This window comes from Protopterus annectens, chromosome 2.part0 (assembly GCF_019279795.1).
Source record: "Protopterus annectens isolate FY-2018-M chromosome 2.part0, PAN1.0, whole genome shotgun sequence".
Taxonomy (NCBI): domain Eukaryota; kingdom Metazoa; phylum Chordata; order Ceratodontiformes; family Protopteridae; genus Protopterus; species Protopterus annectens.
Genome location: NC_056728.1, coordinates 965,786,218 through 965,804,830, shown reverse-complemented (window position 1 = coordinate 965,804,830; position 18,613 = coordinate 965,786,218). Strand labels below are relative to the sequence as shown.

At 41.5% G+C, this 18,613-nt stretch overlaps 1 protein-coding gene across 1 annotated transcript in view; it reads left to right on the top strand.

Annotated features, from left to right (window-relative positions):
- Nucleotides 1–18,613, top strand: part of BMP2K (BMP2 inducible kinase) — a gene marked incomplete in the record, with an annotated part of 1,991,334 nt that overhangs the window by 1,107,555 nt on the left and 865,166 nt on the right. The window contains 1 exon segment of the mRNA XM_044061221.1: nt 6,352–6,539. Within this exon segment, the coding sequence (XP_043917156.1) occupies nt 6,352–6,539 (188 nt within the window).

The window sequence follows — 18,613 nt, the reverse complement described above, 5'->3', positions numbered from 1 at the left end:
ACTTCCCCTTCCTTCAAGGTGATGAGGTGTGTGCTGTCCTCCCAGACAGGTTCTCCCTCGGCTTCAGCTACTCCGTCCCCTATGGAGCCAGTGTCTTCCCTCTCACCACACCTCCATTCTAAGCACAGAGAACCAGTGCCCCAAAATGCCCCATTGGGCGACCCCCCCCGCCCTTCCGAAACCTCCCCAGAGCATCCCCCTTAGGAGGTCCCCCGGAAGAGGTCATGTAAGAGGAAGCATGTGGACTCTCTTGAGTCTCTGACATCGGTCATGGACTTGGAGGATTCAGAAGGGTCCCCGCATTCCCCCTCTGAGGATGTCTCATTCTCTGACATCCTGGAAATCCTCAAGCAGAGGGGTGGCTGGAAGTCCCTTTCCCCTTCTGAGGACGAGTCTGTGTACCTGGATGCATTTGGTTCCCGACCCTCCACTTTTTGGGTGTCTCCACCATTCGACCCACTGCTAGGGGGTAGTAATTCAAAAGGCGTGGAGTTCTCCGAAATCGATGGAACCTGTTCCGCGGAGGCCCAATAAATTCATAACGGCCCCAGACAACAAATTCTTCCTATCCAGGGTTGTGCCTGTTGATGCTATGGTGGTGGCAATGACCACTAAGAAGGAATTAGCAGAGACTTCTACATCTGTCCTTCTGCCGAACAGAGTCATGTCCGATGGACAGATACGGGAAGTGTGTCTTTTCCTTGGGACTATATTAGATCACCGTCCGCTTAAAGAAGCAAACTGTGATTAATCTACCCTATGTAAGCGAAAGCTTACAATCTCGAACTGTCAGAACAGCGATTTTTTATTTTTTTTTTCCTAGGGAAAAAAAATCGCTGTTCAAAACACATGCAACACAAGCACATCAAACAAACAGCAATCCACACACATAGACCTAAAATCTTACACCTAACCCTACACTAAACTATACACACACCACTAACTGTCCACTTACCTTAACCCAAACCCTAACCCTAAGGTCCTTCACTATTGCCCACTCACCTCACCCGCTCCCTAAGCCTAACTCACCTAACCTGCCCTAACCCTCACGTCCACACAATCGCACACATACCTAACCTGCCCTAACCGTCACATCCACACAATCGCACACTTACCTGAACCCGACCCGTAATTTTCCACCACAGTGCTGAAAATACCGATGCAACAGAAACGGACGACCAAATTCTTTCCCTAGGAAAAAATTTGGGTTGCTGTTTCTTTGATATTTTTAGCTTTCACTCCATAGGGTTCGATATTAGAACATTCGAAGGTTTGGCACCTCTGTGTTCTAATATAGACCCTTTTCCTCAGCAGCCTTTACTCTCAGGTCACTGAATTATCTATCCCATTTCACCCGTCTTCAGAGGGATCTCTTAAAAGAGGAGATACTCTACAGGATCCTACAGCTGCGGGAGCTTCAGATAAGACTGCTTCTCAGCTTGAGACCTTATCTTTGGTAGTTAACTCCTCCATGCGGCTTATCTCCTATGCAGCCGATGGAGCGAGCAGGGCTGCAGGCACAGGAGTTGCCTTACGAAGGCATTCCTGGATGCACCTTTGTCAATTTGCAGAGCCTTTCAAGTCCTCCATTACCCCCATTGATGGCTCGTCGTTTGGGCCTAAGGTAAAAGAGACTCTAACCAGGTATGAGCAGGATGGCAAGACTCTCTCTGCCATGGGAGTAAGTTTTTCCCGCCTTCTTAGCCTTACCCCAAAGGTTAAAAGGGTGGAAAAATGTGGTTCCGGAAATCCCAGGGAACTTCGCCTGACACACATAGTGAATTTTCTCCCCGGGGCAGATGGGGGGAATAATAATGTGAGATGCCGCCCTCGCAACATAGATACATTTTCTGGGAGGCCCTTCCAGCTGTCCTGAAAGGGGGTCCACCTGTCCACCTCTGGAGACAGTCAGGGGAAGATTGTCACTGTACCCAGAAGCCTGGCAAGATATCACAGAAGACACATGGATACAGTCGATAATATCCAGGGGATACAATGTTCCTTTCTCCATGCCAATTCTTCCCCAAAAACAAAAATCCATCCCAGATGTGCCACTCAATCTGAGGGAACAAGCAACTCTAGAAGTTCAAAGTTCCTAAGAAAGAGTCATCCAAGAAGTCCCTACAGACCAAATCGGATCCGGAACTTACTCAGGGTTATTTTTAGTACCAAAGAAAACGGGACTGGAGACCCATTTTGGACCTCAGCAGACTTGGCAAGTCTGTCAAAAAGACAAAGTTCCAGATGGTGAAACTGCAGTCCATACTTCCCTTTCTGGGAAAGGACAATTGGATGTGCTGCATTGATCTCCAGGATGCGCACTACCATATCAAGATGGACAGGCAATCCAGGAGATTTCTATGCTTCCGGCTAGGAGCCAGTCACTACCAGTTCAGGGCTCTGCCCTTTGGCCTCACCATAGCCCCCAGGGTGTTCACCAAATGCGTGGCAGTAGTCACGGCTCATCTGAGGTGTCTAGGATTCTGGGTGTTTCCATATCTAGAAGACTGGCTCCTTACCGCCACCACCGAGCCTCGATTAACCGAGATAAGGGACACCACAATACACCTCTGCTGTCAGCTAGGCATCACAATAAACTATGAAAAGTCTGTCCTGTTTCAGTATATTACATTTATAGAAGCAGATCTAGACACCAAAGACATGATAGCAAAATTGCCTCAGGAGAAGGTGTCGACCATTTGACACCATGTTGCAACTCTAATCAGGAGGAAAAAGACTCGAGCAAGATTTGTTCTCAAAGTCCTAGGCTCAATGGCAAGCAGCTATAACTCTAGTTCCCTTGGCCCGTTTTCACATGAGGTTATTGCAGTGGCTTCTCTTTGCTCAATGGTCCATGCAAGATCTACCAATGTCTCATGAAATTCTCGTCACGGAGACCTGCAAGAAAAATCTAAAATGGTGGCTTCAGTCCACCCAGCTGATGATAGGCATACAGTTTGTTCTCCCCCAACCATTGGCCACAGTGACCACGGATGCTTCCCAGATAGGGTAGGGGAGCATTATATGGGACAGACTGTTCATGGAACTTGGTAGCAAAGCGAGTACCATTTGCACATAAAGGTCCTCGAGATGAGAGCGATGCTCCTGGCATTGCAGGCACTTGACAGCTCCCTCCCCATGGGGGGTGATTGTGATTCAGACGGGCAACATGTCAAGTGGTATGGTACATCAACATGCAAGGTGGAACCAGATCCTATCCCTTATGTTGAGAGGCCATAAGAGTATGGCAATGGGCGATGTCCTCCCAACGTTTTCTGATTGCGATGCACATCCCAGGGAAATCTAATGCTATAGCGGACAAACCAAGCAGGGCTTTTCTTATGCCTCAAAAGTGGTCCTTGAAACAAGACATTGCAAATCAGATCTTTCACAAGTGGGACCAGCTTTGCTGTCTTTTTGCCTCATCCATCAATGCCAAATGCAGCAGATATTTTGCCCTAGTCCCCCCACCCGGGAAATTACCCAGGGATGCACTTGTTCACGATTGGACCCCGGGACTTGTGTATGCCTTTCCTCTGATCCCCAAGGTTCTTCAGAAAGCAAAATTGGTGGGTTGCAAGCTAATCCTCATTGCCCCCTACTGGCATTGTCAAATCTGGTTCCCATTTCTATGGCCCCATCTCCTGGAGGAGCTTTGGATCCTGAACTCGGCTCCAGACCTGCTGATGCATCAGTCAGGCACACTTCATCCTTCCTTACAAACCCTCAAGCTGTCAGCTTGATTCCTTCACTTCCCGGTTTAGCCAGGCTTCCTCACATCTCCCCGGCCATACAACATATTTTCATCTCCTCTCATAAGTCCTCTACGAGGAAACTGTATACTAGTAAATGGAAACGGTTCTCTTGTTGGGCTGTCAACAATAATATCGATCCTTTTACTGTACCCATTTCAAAGATACTAAAATTCCTGGCTGAAATCTTTAACCAAGGAGCAGCAGCAACTATCCAAGTTCAGTTGGTTGCTATTTACAACTCCCATGTGGGAGAAATGGGTTCCAACGTTATGTCCCACAGGCTATGCAAAGCTTTTCTGAGGGGTACTATCCTTTTGAGACCCCCAGTAAGAGAACCACTTCCTCCTTGGGATCTAAATGTAGTCTTAGCTGCCTTGATTCTTCCTCCATTCGAAGCAGCCAGTTCTTGTGCTCTAAAATGTTTGACTTGGAAAACAATTTTCTTGATCACCATTACCTCAGCTGGTAGAGTATCAGAATTACAAGCCCTTTCCATTCGTTCCCCTTATTTAATTTTCCACAAAGATTGGGTTTCTCCCAGAACCAACCCTTCCTTTCTACCAAAAGTTTGCTCAGAGTTCAATCTGAATCAATTGGTAGAACTACCAGTGTTTTTTCTGAACTGTGGCAACAAGGGAGCGAGTATAAACTTCAATTGGATGTTCATAGACAAGTACGTTTCTATTTGCACAGGACTCAGGAATTCAGACAATCTGACCAATTGTTTGTATCCTTTGCAGAGAACAAAAAGGGAACTCCTGTATTGAAAGTGACTTTATCAAAATGGATTTCGGATACCATTACTTACGTCTATAATTCACAGAACAAACTACCACCAGGGAAAATCCGAGGACACTCAACCAAGTTTTTGTCTACCTCTACTGCTTTTCGGGACAGACTGCCTTTAGACTCAGTTTGTGTGGCAGCTACATGGGTTAACCCCCATACCTTCATTACTCATTACAGAGTAGATGTGGCATCCCGGAACAGGGCATCCTTTGGTTCCACGGTTCTGAAGAGTATATTCCATTGAGCCACCCAAGAAGAAGGTGCTGGGGACACTGTCCCAACCAAGAAGTAAGGCGAGATAGGGACAACATAACATAAAGAAGTTACGTACTTGCCACAACGTTCCATGTTTGTTGTCCCTGATCTCGCCTTCCTTCCCCCTCCTGGAAGAGTGAGAGGAATTATCCATCTTTGGCTATATAGGCCTTGATTCCCTTCCTGTCTTATGAGTTGGATAGAATAAGAATTTCTACTTATGGCTTAAGGGTTTTTTCTTATATACATATACATATATATTTTGTTATAGATGTCTATAGTTTATATATCTACACATTGTGGCCTAGTGTTATGGGTTATCACAAACGAGATCTGGGTAACTAGTGCTAGGCATTATGGAATAGGGTCTAGCCTCAAGCCAGTGGAAGCTCTTGAGCTTTAGAATATGGACGAGTCGGAGCAGAGGGTTGGCTCCGAACCCAACCAAGAAGGGAAGGTGAGATCAAGGGCAATAAACATGGAACCGTTATGGTAAGTACATAATTTCTTTTTTTTAGAGTTTGAGTTTTAAAAAGGAAGATTGGAATAAATTCCCTCTCTCGCCAACCAGAGAACAAGTCAAACCAAAAAAATAGTATAGGATACAGTATTTGTCAGGCCTGTTTTTAATAGCAACTCTCAAGAAACCAGAAACTGCAGTTATCCAGCATCTACCAATCCCCATGGGTGCTGGTTAACTGAGAATTTACTGTACAGCTGTCTTCAGCTGTAGACTTGACTCCCACTGAACGTTTTATAATGGAAAAACACAAGTTAATATCTTTACAGCTGTAACATATTCCTGAGTACTCAGTCTCATGCAGCAAGGTGGTAGTTGATTGTTGAATATTCTGTCATTGATTAGGCATTTAAGAAATACAGTTAGTGTTTATTAAAACTGGAATTGCTTTCTGCATCATCTACATGTATGTTTGCCTCATTCAGTCATAACCTGTTGCTGCTCCAAGATGGCTTTTCAGAACAGATAGTTTTGACTGTTGGTCCCACTTTTATATTATAAATTGAATAAATAATTTCTGTGTGGTAGTTTTTGCTGCCGTATTATTTTGCATATTTTGCAATTTTTCAGGTTGCCTTACTGACAGCTAAAGTACATAGTCTCTTTGGTCTGTTTGATATTATTTGCAATTTTGGAGATCGGATTGTGGAAAGGAATATTGTACCTGTAGTGACAGTTCCAGTGTCATTAATCAGTACAGTAAACAATGCTGTCTTTGGCAGAGTACCATACAGGGTTCAACTTACAGATGATGGACAAGTCTTGCATCTTATACTGTGAGTTGGTGACAGATTCAACACATTGAGTCAGCTTAGATCAGATTATCCTTAAACTATGTGCTGCACATAAATGAAGCCACAATAAGTGCTCTGTACTTAGGTTGCTAATCTTTGCATCATTTGTTGCAAAGGAAGATGTTAAGAAACTTGATCTGATAGTGTGATAAAAATATTTAGTATATAACTATTGTATAGTCTTAAAAATATATTGTTTTGAAATACTTTAGTTTTACCATAATCTGCTGTATTGCAGTGGCTGTGGGACTGGGTCGTGGCCATAGAACTCCAATAGTAGAAGGAAGAACTATTCAACCTCCCCAGGAGCATCGAGTGCTGCAACAGTTGCAGCCTGGAGACTGGAGGTTACAGCAGTTACAACAATTGCATCTGCATCAACAGCACCACCAGCAACAACGGCTTCAGCAGATTTATTTACAGCAGGTATTGTATTCTAGAAGTTAAGCAGTATTTATTTATTTATCTAATTTACATCTGTTGACTAGGTTAGTCTGACTGCGCAATAGCCCTTTTTCAGTAGAGACTGGAGGAGAAAACAGAAAAAAACAGAAACAAAGGTAAGTAACATGGAAAAATGTACAAATGAGCAGATTGTATCTAGACTAAGCATATATATATTATAAAGTTCAAAAATGTCAGAGAAAGCATACAAATAACACTGAAAAATAATGTACAATATATACATATACATCATAATAGAATACAGTCAGTTTTGTTCATAATGTAGGAAAATATAAGAAGTCATAGGCTAGTAGAAACTAAAGTTCACGTATGCTCTTTAAATTCAACCTTTTTTTTTTGTTTTGGATTTTTATCTCTGTGGTGGAAACAAATTGATCTGTCACAGACAGTAGTAGTAGAAGTACTTGGAATGACAGAAAAAGGTGAGTTATAAATACTACCTGATGTTAGCTGGAGCTGCTGTCTTGTAGCTGCAGTCAGGAGCAGAATTATGCTTGATAATCTGTGTGGAGCAAAATTCAAGGTATTTTGTTCAGCTGTATGGTGGAAGGAGAGACATTCCTGACTGAAGCCTAGAAGCTTGTGTTTGATTATTGAGTCCAGGTGCTAAAGGAGTCTAGCCAGGAGCAGATGGCAATGAGTGGCCTCTGTCCTCCTGCTTTTATGGAACAGGATGAGGAGAACTAAGTGACAGTCTCAGTACACAAGTACAAACCTGTTGCAGGACAGGCAGTGGCTTTTGAGGACTGGAACAACCATCGAAAGTGATAATTGAAAACGCTCCAAATGAAGGTTCCAAAATGAAAGTACTAACTAATTTTAAAGGAGACTTTAAAATGTATAACTTTTCTACAATAGAATTAGAACCTCCATTGATAGAACTATTATCTTATGGGAACACTTTTGTCCCAAGTAAAAGTTTTAACTTAGCAAAAACACTTATTGATTTAAAATGCTATGTAAGAAAACTCAACTTGAATCTTCTGTTTAGCAATGTAGGTTCTTCTACATCTGAAACCTTGAAACCCACAAGCACTTTTAACCCTCCATTGCACCCTGCTTTACTGTTATTTGAGAACATTTGTGAGTTGGACATTAGATACTTTAATCAATTATTTGATTATCATAAAAAACAGTCCAAACTCAATACTTCTAATGACTTGTGTTCTTCCCCAGAGAGAGTAATTAAACCAGATAAAGGTGGTGGGCTTGTAATTCTTGACATTACAGACTATAATGAGAAAATGAGGTCAGTTTTAGACAGCCCAGCCTATGCTACGTCTTCGCTTAATGAAATGAATGTTACCTATTCTAGAATTAGAGGTTATTTTAGAGATCTTTTTATAGGAGCTAAGATAGACCTTGACACTTATAAGTATATTGACATTTCTTTTCCAAAAATTCCTGTAATCTTTGGTATACCAAAGATACACAAAGATCAGAATAACCCACCTATGAGACCTCTAATCGATGGCCGCGGTTCTATGTTATACCCATGTGCAATACTGGTTGATAATATTCTTTCTAAATATTTAAGGCTAATTCCACAAGTTTGTAAGGACTCTTGGACATTTCTCAGTAACATTAACAGTCTCAATTTTGACGCCACATTCAACTTTTTAACAGTAGATGTGGTAGATCTGTATACTTCTATACCACATATTGAGGCTGTGGAATGGATAGCATTAATGATGCAAGACTTAATTGCTACCCAAAGAGAAACTGACCTAGTTACCGAATTGTTAGATATTATTCTAACTTCTAACTTTTTTATTTTTAATAAAGAGTATTACTTACAAAAACAAGGAATTGCAATGGGTTCAACATGCGGTGCCAGTGTAGCAAATTTATTTGTTGCCTACTGGGAGAAGCATTATATTTTTAACAACTCCGATATTGTGCCACAAATTAAGTACTACACTAGATTTCTTGACGACATCTTTATTCTATTTAAAGGTAAGGAAGATGAAGCTATTTCCCCGATTGATTTTTTTAATTCCACCACTCTATTTTTTAAATTCACTTATCACTTCAATACTGAAGAAATAGACTACTTAGATGTAAAACTAAGTAAGAACATTAGAAGTGGTTCATACTTTTCGACAATATTCAGGAAAACTACTTATTGTAACTCATTCCTGCATTTTACAAGTGCACATCCATTCAAACAAAAACGGTCTATAGTTAAAGGCCAGTTCATCAGAGCTGCAAGGATGTGTTCCTCAGACACAGCATTCAATACAGAATGCCATTTATTGAAGGATATGTTCATCAACCGATGTTATCCTTTAACACTAATTGATGACATATTTCAGGAAGTTGAATTAAAACGTAAAAATAGAACATATTCCCCATTACTAAGTAAAGACGAACTGCTTACTTATGTGGAAGGTACTAATATTATAGATAACAATTTGGTTCTTAACAACTCAGATCATCAGGGTAATTCGTGCATCGAATTGGTTGGACGTTACAATACCAGTTTCACTACTATCTTTAATATAGATTCTGACCAGATCAGGTCTATTGTATTTAAAAACTGGCACCTTATCAAGAGTAACCAACTACTGGCAGAAAAACTAGGTCCTAGTCCTACCATAGTCTATAAGAAAGGTAACCATCTTAAAATGTTAATAGAAAGAGGAAAGGACTGTTTTACGTTTACAAGAAGTAAGGGTACATTTACTTGTGATACATGTAAATGGTGCAGTTATTTGAAACCGGCAAACTCTTTTACTATTAGGGACAAAAAATACTATATAAACCATACACTTAACTGTGAGTCTAGATCTATTGTTTATTTGGCTACTTGTGATTGCTGTCCAGCCTTTTACGTAGGAAAAACTGACCGAAAGCTACGTGAAAGACTGTATGAGCATATTTACGCTATAAGGAAGAACAAAAGTGAAAACGCTTTAGCAAAACATATCAGTATAAATCCTGACCATAGTTTCCACTTTTTAGCCATAGATCATGTTCCTTTTGACATTAGAGGTGGCCCTTTTCCCATATTATTAGAGGTGCGTGAATTAGAGTGGCAACTCACTTTGGATGCTTTTAGTGCACCTGGCTTGAATGAAAACTGTAATATAACTAGTATACTGAAATTGAAAAGTTTCCTGAGGTAATATATGTGAATTCCACATTGTAACTTTTAATGTGCGATTTTTAAACACTGTAATAAGTATTTCATATTTTATATTTACTTTATTTATTTTAGGTTTCTATGGGAATTCTAAAGTTTACTTATATCAATAGATACATGTATGTAGTAGTAGGCATTGTCCATCTAGTGACGTATAATTCTTGCTCACTTTTATTTATAAAGTATGTAACCTAATTAGTGAACACACATTTTAGGCACACAATAGACTGTATTATTTCACATGTGTAGTCTTTACGATTCTTATCAAAAATTCCCCATTATTGGTCAAACATTAGTTTCAGAGATGGGACAGTGTTTTAAATAATAACAGATGACACTAGACACTAGATAGATATAATGTTTTTAATACATACAATTTCTTGTATTTGTTTGAGAACAATTTCTTAAGCATTTTTTATTCAATTTTTTTCATTCAGTTATTTACTAATAGTAAACTGTGAAAGTTTGCATTTACAAAAGCCTTTCAAAATATTTTAAAAACACTTTTTAAATACATTTAAAAATTGTTTTTTAACTATAGTTCAGTTTTTAAACATTTTGTATGCTAAGCGATATTTAGTGGATGGCTTTTTATGAATTATTGTGACGTAGAGTATATGTATTGGCGCCACTGCAAGTTTAAATACTTGGCGCGTTTTTCTTGTTAGATTCTCTGAAGACGTTACTGTCTTAACAGTAACGAAAACGTTTGTGTTTCTGAAAATAAACTTGCGTTCAGGACATTACTTTGGGACTACCTTGACTACTTGTGGATTACCTGATTACCTGTTTTTTTGGTTTTTGGTTTTTGGTTTTCGGCATTGTTTACTGGCTTTTGAGGACTGACTGACTTGCCATATATGGCGCATGTTTGTGGAAGCATGTAGCCATATCCTGACACTGCAGGCCCTGCCAGAAGAGGGTTCTGATGATCTTTGTGTTTCATTGTTGTATGAAACTATGAACCAGTCATCACATTTGGGTTATCTGCTTGCAGTAGCCCTCAGTCGGCCTGATTATCAAAGTGTTGGGTCTTGCGTCTGTTGCTGTCTCATCTTCCATGACATCAGGTAGTCAGGGGTATAAAGCATGCAGCCGATGCCATTACATGAGTCTTTCTTGCTGTGCAGTGCCCGAAGCAGAAGCAGTCCGCAAGGGCCAGTCGGCCGACTCCTGAAATTTTTGTTTTTGAGTTTCAGAACCAAAGTCTTCAACTAAGCTGAGTACCCCATTGGAGAACCTTTTTCTTGCTCTGAACCGAAGTCAGTAAAAGTTAACAATTGTATTTCTTGTGGAAAGCAGATACCTCATAAAGATTTTCATACGTACTGCATTCCTTGCTTAGGCCCGGACCACGACGTACCTCACTGTCGGTTTTGTGCCTTATTCAAATCTCGAACTATTCGTCGTCGGTTTATTTACGCTTCTAAATATTTTAGTACTCAGTTCAGTTATCCAGAAATGGCTTCGGTAAGCCACTCGACTACCGACATTTCGAAAAAACACAAAGATAAAGACATTGACAGACAGCATAGGTCCAAAGCTGCCGACGACGCTTCTCCTAAGCTAGTCGCCAGTTCGCTGGTACTCAATGAGGTGCTTTCGCAGCCACTGATGCCCATTACTTCAGATTCTCAGGCCTCTACTGAGACCCATTCTGAGTCCGGAATGCCGCGCGATGCTTCTTCGACTGTGGAACCTGTGGATGTCTGTACCTTGGATGGTTCCGGAGCCTCTGTGCAGGCTACGGCTTCTGAGGGTGTATTCAGGCCTACTGACTTGCATATTAAACCAACGCCATCTTCTTCTTCTTCAAGGCCTAAAACTTGATCCATGCCTAGAAAACAGACGCCCAGACCGCATGGTCAAGCTCCTGTGCCTAAAAAACAAATGATAAGAATGGCTGAAGACCTTATTACTCTAATCAGGGGAAGCCACCCTTCCCCCTCTAAGAGACCTAGGACTGATTTTCCTTCTGATTCTTCTGATCAGGACTCTGAAATTTCTGTTTCCTTTGATGACCAGGATTTACCCTTATCTACCTATGAGGATTCTGATGCAGAGGACTCCATTCCCTCTGCTTCCCCTTCAGAGGATTTCTCTTGTAATGAAACCTTGCATACTCTTAGGGAGCATTTTTCCTGGGAAAGCCAGGCTTACTCTGACTCCAAAAAGAGGCTTAGGGATTTCTTACTCCTGCCCCAACACAGGCCTTTAGCTATCCCTCCTGTACTGGACATTGTTGATGCTTTCTCGGAATTTAGCCTGGCCCCTGACTCTTTACCTCCAGCTCCCAGAAAACCTGATGGGTATTACAGGGTTCTTGACTCTCACAAGTTCCTCTTTAAAAATCGTACTGCAGATCCTGAGACCATTTCACAAGGACCCAAGGTCATTAAGGCTACTATTGCCAACAATCCTACCCCCTCTGATAGAGATTCTGGGGCACTGGATAGATGGGGTAAGAAGGTATACACTTAAAAACCAATAGTCCACGAATCAACTATCACTTGTAACCAAAGGCAGGTGAACAAGTGCTTTAGAAGAATATACATATACAAGCATATATATATATATATATATATATATATATATATATATATATACATTTTTTCAATTTACAAAATATTTATTTATATATTTTTTTAATTAATTTTTACCATATGTCATGCATGTTATATTTATTTATTTATTTACTTGTTTTATTTATTCACTTAATTATTCATAGATATTCTCTCTTGTGTACATGTGAAACAGTATTTTGTTGTTACAACTATGAAATGAATATGACAAACAACAGTAAAGTTTATTGATTTGTATAAAGTATTTGTTTATGTGGAATGTACAAAGAATGTGCTTCTTTCTAAAATATTATTTATACTATGGTATAGCCAGCCCTGTTTTTGCAGTTACTAGAGTGGATTTATTTGATTATTTGATTGCTTAATTATTTTATGTGATTGTTTAATTACATTATTATAATCAATTGATTGCAATATAAAGTGAACTAAAGGAATTAATTTAATTGATTCTGAAGAGGTCTCCAGTGGGAGACGAAAGCGCTAAATCCACAAACGTTTTTTAAGAGTTTTATGTCGTAATTTGTTGTGTTGGTGTTATAATAAGTATAGGTATTTATTGCTGGAACAGATGCAAATGGTTATTGCTATACACAATTTTCAAGTGGAGTTTTTGGAAGAGTTTAAGACGAACAAACTATTTGGGGAAGACGGCCTTTATAGTAACCGTACCTGCCTTTGGTTACAAGGTATACACTTATGCAACCTTGGCCATTAAGGCCTTAAACTGCCAGTTTCATATGTTATCAGCAGCATATTATTGGATTACTTAAACAGAAAATGATGTTGATTCCTGACTGTGCTGAAAATAAAGATTTACAGGATTTAATGCATTCTGCTGAACTAGTTGGAAAACATACTTTCCAATGTGGTTTTGATTCATTAGAGGCATCTTGCAGGGCTGCTGTCAAACATTAAGCGCTTTCGTCTCTCTCGTGCGGAGACGAAAGCGCTTAATGTTTGTATGGTTTAACTAAAAGATTTGGATGTTGTTCGTTGGTGTTTTTTCGTTGGATACAATAAATTCTGGTTTAATTTACAACCAGTTTTTGGTCTCCTACTTTGGACAACCTTCATTGTGCCGGTTCCTGGTTTTGTTTATATAAATCTATGCAAACTGTTAATGATTTCGTGCAAGTACAGCCTCCCAGATTTAGTAGGCATTGGCCTTCTCAGAATTGGTCCTTTCCTGCCTCTTCCAGGCCTTTTCACTCCAAACCCAGAACCAGCAGAACACCCAGGCTGCAGTCCCAAGGTACTCACAAGACTAAGCAGTGGGGGGCTCCCACTTCCAAAGCAGGGAGTAGTAAGACTCCTCTCTATGGTAAACTGTCTCAATGACTTAACTTTAAACCTTCCAAGCCGTGCTCAACTGACTGTTCCTTTAGGGGGAAAGATTGCCCTTCAGGCAAAAAATTGGGAACTCATTACCCAGGACAAATGGGTTTTAAATAGTTTCCCAAGGACACAGATTCCACTTCTACTCCTTACCAACCCAAACGGTTGGCCAGATCTACCCCCAAATCAGTGGGCAGAGGCTCAAAAGCAAGATGTTCATCGTGTTACACTGCTGCAGTCATCACACTTGGGTTATCCTGCCGTCAGGTGGTCCCGCAGTTGGCCAGAGTTTCAAAGTCTTGGTCCGGCGTCGGTTGCTGTCGCTTGTTCCCTGACATCAGTGCGCCAGGGGTATATAAGAGGCATCCAACGCCATTTTCCCCAGTCTTTCTTGCCACGTGGTGCCCGAAGCAAAAGCAGTTCGCAAGTGCCCGTCAGCCGACTCCTGAGATTTTCAAATCTAATTTCAGACCAAAGTCTTCAGTAAATCTAAGTACCCCGTTGGGGAACCTTTTCTTGCCTCAGTCCGATGTCAGATAAAGTTAACTGTATTTCTTGTGGGAAGCAAATACCTCATAAGGACTTTCATTCTTATTGTATTCCTTGCCTAGGCTCAGATCACAACGTCACAGGTTGTCGGTTTTGTGGTTGGCTTAACAAACGAACTATAAAACGTCGGTTTGATTTCGCCCGACATTATTTTGGTAGGAAATTTAATTATACCATGCCGTCGGAGCAACCGACAACCGGAATACATAAAAAACGCAAAGGTAAGGACAGGCAGCCGAGACCCAAACCAGACTCCGAGGCCTCTGCTAGGCCAGTCGCCGGTTCTCCGGTTTTCAGTGAGGCGCCTACGCAGCCCCTGACGACGGCTGATTAAGAACCCCAAGCGGCATCCGATTCCCAAGAGGAGATTGCTAGGCCTCCACAACCTTTATCTTTAGGCCCTTCCGATTCCATGGCTGAAGGAGATTCCGGTGCAGTTGAAACGCCTTCAGTTGCAGAAGGTGTCTTCAGACCGACTACACTCACTATTAAATCCTATGCAAAGCTAAAAACTCCTTTAAAAGCAAAGAAGACTGTACAGCAGTCTCCAGTACAAGGCCCCATGCCTAAGAAACCGATGCTTAAGATGGCTGAAGACTTAATTTACCCTAATCAGGGGTTCCCATCCCCCTCCTGATAAAAGGCCTAGACAGGAGGAGGACTATGCTTCCTCTGACCAGGTTTCAATTTCCTCAGATTCTTCTGAGGAACAGGAATATTATTTTCCCCCTTATGAAGACTCTGATGCTGAAGAGTCTATTCCTTCAGCATCTCCCCCAGAAGACTACTCTATTGGGGAAACTTTACATACCATGAGGGAACATTTCCACTGGGAAGGCCAGGATTACTCTGATTCTAAGAAAAGGCTCCGAGAGTTCCTTTTACTACCCCAGCACGGACCACTTGCTATTCAACCAGTGTTAGACATTGTGGATGATGTTTATTCAGAATCTTGCCTTAACCCAGATTCACTACCTCCTGCACCAGCCAAACCAGCAGACACTACAGAGTCCCTGACTCGCACAGAAACCATTTTCCCGGATCCCAAAGGGATTAAGGCCTCTATTGCTAAAAATCCTGTACCCTTTGAAAGGGATTCTAGAGCACTAGACAGATGGGGAAAGAAAATATATACCTCAGCTACTTTAGCTATGAGGGCCTTAAATTGCCAGTTTCACATGCTGAAATATCAACAATATTTGATGTCTCAATTAAAACAAAAAATGATCACACACACAGGGCAGCCTGATTACAAGGAAATGCAAGATTTGTTGCATGCAGCTGAACAAGTGGAAAACATACTTTGCAATGTGGATTTGATTCATTGGAAGCTTCTTGTAGAGCAGTAGTGACAGGGTCTGTCATACGTAGGCATGCTTGGTTAAAAGAACAAACTTTACCCGATCATGTAAAAGCAAAGTTATTGGATGCACCTTTACAGCAGGATGTTTTATTTGGTGTAAAAGCAGAAGAGGTTTTAAAGAAAATGGAGGATAAGGCAAAATCTATGCAAACGGTCAAGGATTATTTACAGGTTCAACCCCCACGTTTCAGCAGAAATTGGCCAACCAAAAACTGGTCCTTTCCAGCTTCTGACAGACCACAGAGGGGCAAATACAGACGCCCAAGGGGCAGAGGTCAGTCACAAGGCTCTTACAAGCCTCGACAATGGGGTGCCCCAACCCAAAAAGGAGGAGAAGACGGGTCTCAAACTACCAGAAGACAAACACAATGACTTACCCCTCAGACTGCCAAGCAAATCCCTCTTGGCAGCTCCCTTGGGAGGAAACCTAACTCTTTTTGCAGACAACTGGCGCATCATCACAAAAGACAAATGGGTCCTAAATATTGTATCTCAAGGATACAGATTCCACTTTCACACTTTACCAAGGATAAAAGGAATGCCAAACCTGCCACCAAATCAATGGGCAGAGGCTCAAAAACAAATTACAGCTCTCATGGACACGAGAGCCATTCAACAGGTTCCTACACAGGAGCAAGGACAAGGATTTTACTCAAGACTCTTTCTAGTTCCCTGAAAGGACAAAGCTTGGAGACCAATTCTGGACCTCTCAATTCTAAACACATCTCGAGGTACCTAAATTCAAGATGTTAACACTACAGCAACTTCTTCCCATGCTGGGCAAGAAGGCTTGGCTAGTACCTTTGGACCTCAAGGAGGCATACCTGCATGTCCCTATCAGACAAAATTGCAGAAGATACCTCCGATTTATAGCAGGTTCAACCCATTACCAATTCTCTGCACTGCCGTTTGGCTTATCTACTGTGCCCAGGGTCTTCAAAAAATGCCTGGCACCAGTAATTGCATACTGCAGACAAAGAGGAATTCAAATATATCCATACCTGGACGACTGCCTTATTCAAGCAGAAAGCAAGGACATTCTTTTAAAGCATCTGGCGTTTGTCAAACACCTGTTAAGTTGCCTAGGGTGCACAGTAAACAAAACGAAGTCAAAACTAGTGCCCTCACAAGACATAATATTCCTGGGTGCCAGCTTAAATACAACGACCCAGATGGCTTATCTCATGCCAGGCAAGCAAGGACAACTGACTCAATACTTCAAAATGATGGCAACAAAGACCCAACTCCCTGCAAGAAAAATTCTGCAGGCCTTGGGATTCATGGCATCTTGCATACTACTAATACCATATGCCAAACTGCATATGAGGAAATTACAATGGTACCTGAAAAGTGTATGGACTCAACACAGCCACAGCTTGGAAACAATAATACCACTCATTCCCTGCCTTCAACAGGAGTTTCTATGGTGGGCTCAGGCATGTCACCTCAACAAGGGTCAGCCTTTTACCTTACCCACAGCCAGGCAAACTATAACAACGGATGCATCGGATTATGCCTGGGGAGCACACATGGCGGGACAGTGTATTCAGGGCAAATGGTCTGCAGATCAAAAGCATCTACATATCAATCAAAAAGAGATGCTAGCTATACAAAATGCCCCAACAGCTTTCAAGGACCTCCTTCATCCAGGACAACTACTAATAAAGACGGACAACACCACAGTAATGTGGTACATAAACAAGCAAGGGGCCACACATTCCTACCCCCTATGCAGGCAAGCAATGACCTTGTGGAACACAGCACTGACCTACCATGTTCAACTGCAAGCACAATTCCTGCCAGGAAAGAAAAACACATTGGCAGATGATCTAAGCAGAAACATCATAGATCCTCACGAGTGGAAACTAGATCCACATGTATTCGCAATGATAACTCAAAAATGGGGGAGCCCAGACATAGATCTGTTTGCCTCCCCCCAAAACTACCAACTACGGAAATTTTGCACAAGGACATACCACACTCTAGCTTGGAAAGTGGACACCTTCTCATTCAGTTGGAAAACATTAACAGTGTATGCCTTTCCTCCGCTGCCTCTTCTGGCAAAGGTGCTGCTGAAAGCCAGATTAGAGAGGCCACAAATGATACTCATTGCTCCAGACTGGCCACAACAACACTGGTATCCAATACTAAGGAACATGGCTCAAGGCCCATCATGGATTTTAACTCAAGTTCCTCACCTGCTCATTCAGCAAAACAATCAGATTCTACACAGCCAGCTAAAGACTTTAAATCTGGCTGCATGGCAAATTACCTAAACAACCAGTCAACACTTCTCTCTAAAGCTATTATGGATGTCATTCTGGAGGCCAGGAGGCACAGCACCAGGAAAACCTATTCAGACAAATGGAAAAGATTCTGCACCTGGAACCAGGCTAAAGGCCAGAATCCCCTTGTCCGAAATATTCCTCAGATTCTACAATATTTAACTGAGATCTTGCACAAAGGACTTTCTTTTTCATCTATTAAGATCCACGCCTCAGCTATTTCAGCTCAATACAACACGGATCCTCCTATATTTTCACATCCATTACTAAAACAGTACCTCATAGGGGCTAAGAACAGAACATAAGACCGCCCTGGAGAGCACCAACACCAACTTGGGATCTCAACTTTGTTTTGGAAAAACTTACACTACCGCCCTTTGAACAAGCTTTTACAGCTGATTTACAGTTTCTATCATGGAAAACTGCCCTGCTGCTAGCAATAACTTCAGCACGAAGAGTCTCAGAGCTACAGGCCCTAATGGCAGTGGAGCCTTTCATAATTTTTTCATCAAGACAGAGTCGCTTTACGAACTAACCCTTCCTTTATGCCAAAGGTGGTATCCAGTGTGGCCCTAAACCAAACCATTCATTTGCCCACCTTCTATACAAACCCCGAGATCAAAGGGGAAAGGCTCCTACACTCTCTGGACATTCACAGGCAATTACGTTATTACTTGGATACGACTAAGGCTTTCAGAAAATCTGACCAGCTCTTTGTATCCTATGCTGCAGGATCACAAGGAAAGGCTATCTCAAAACAGACCATTTCAAAATGG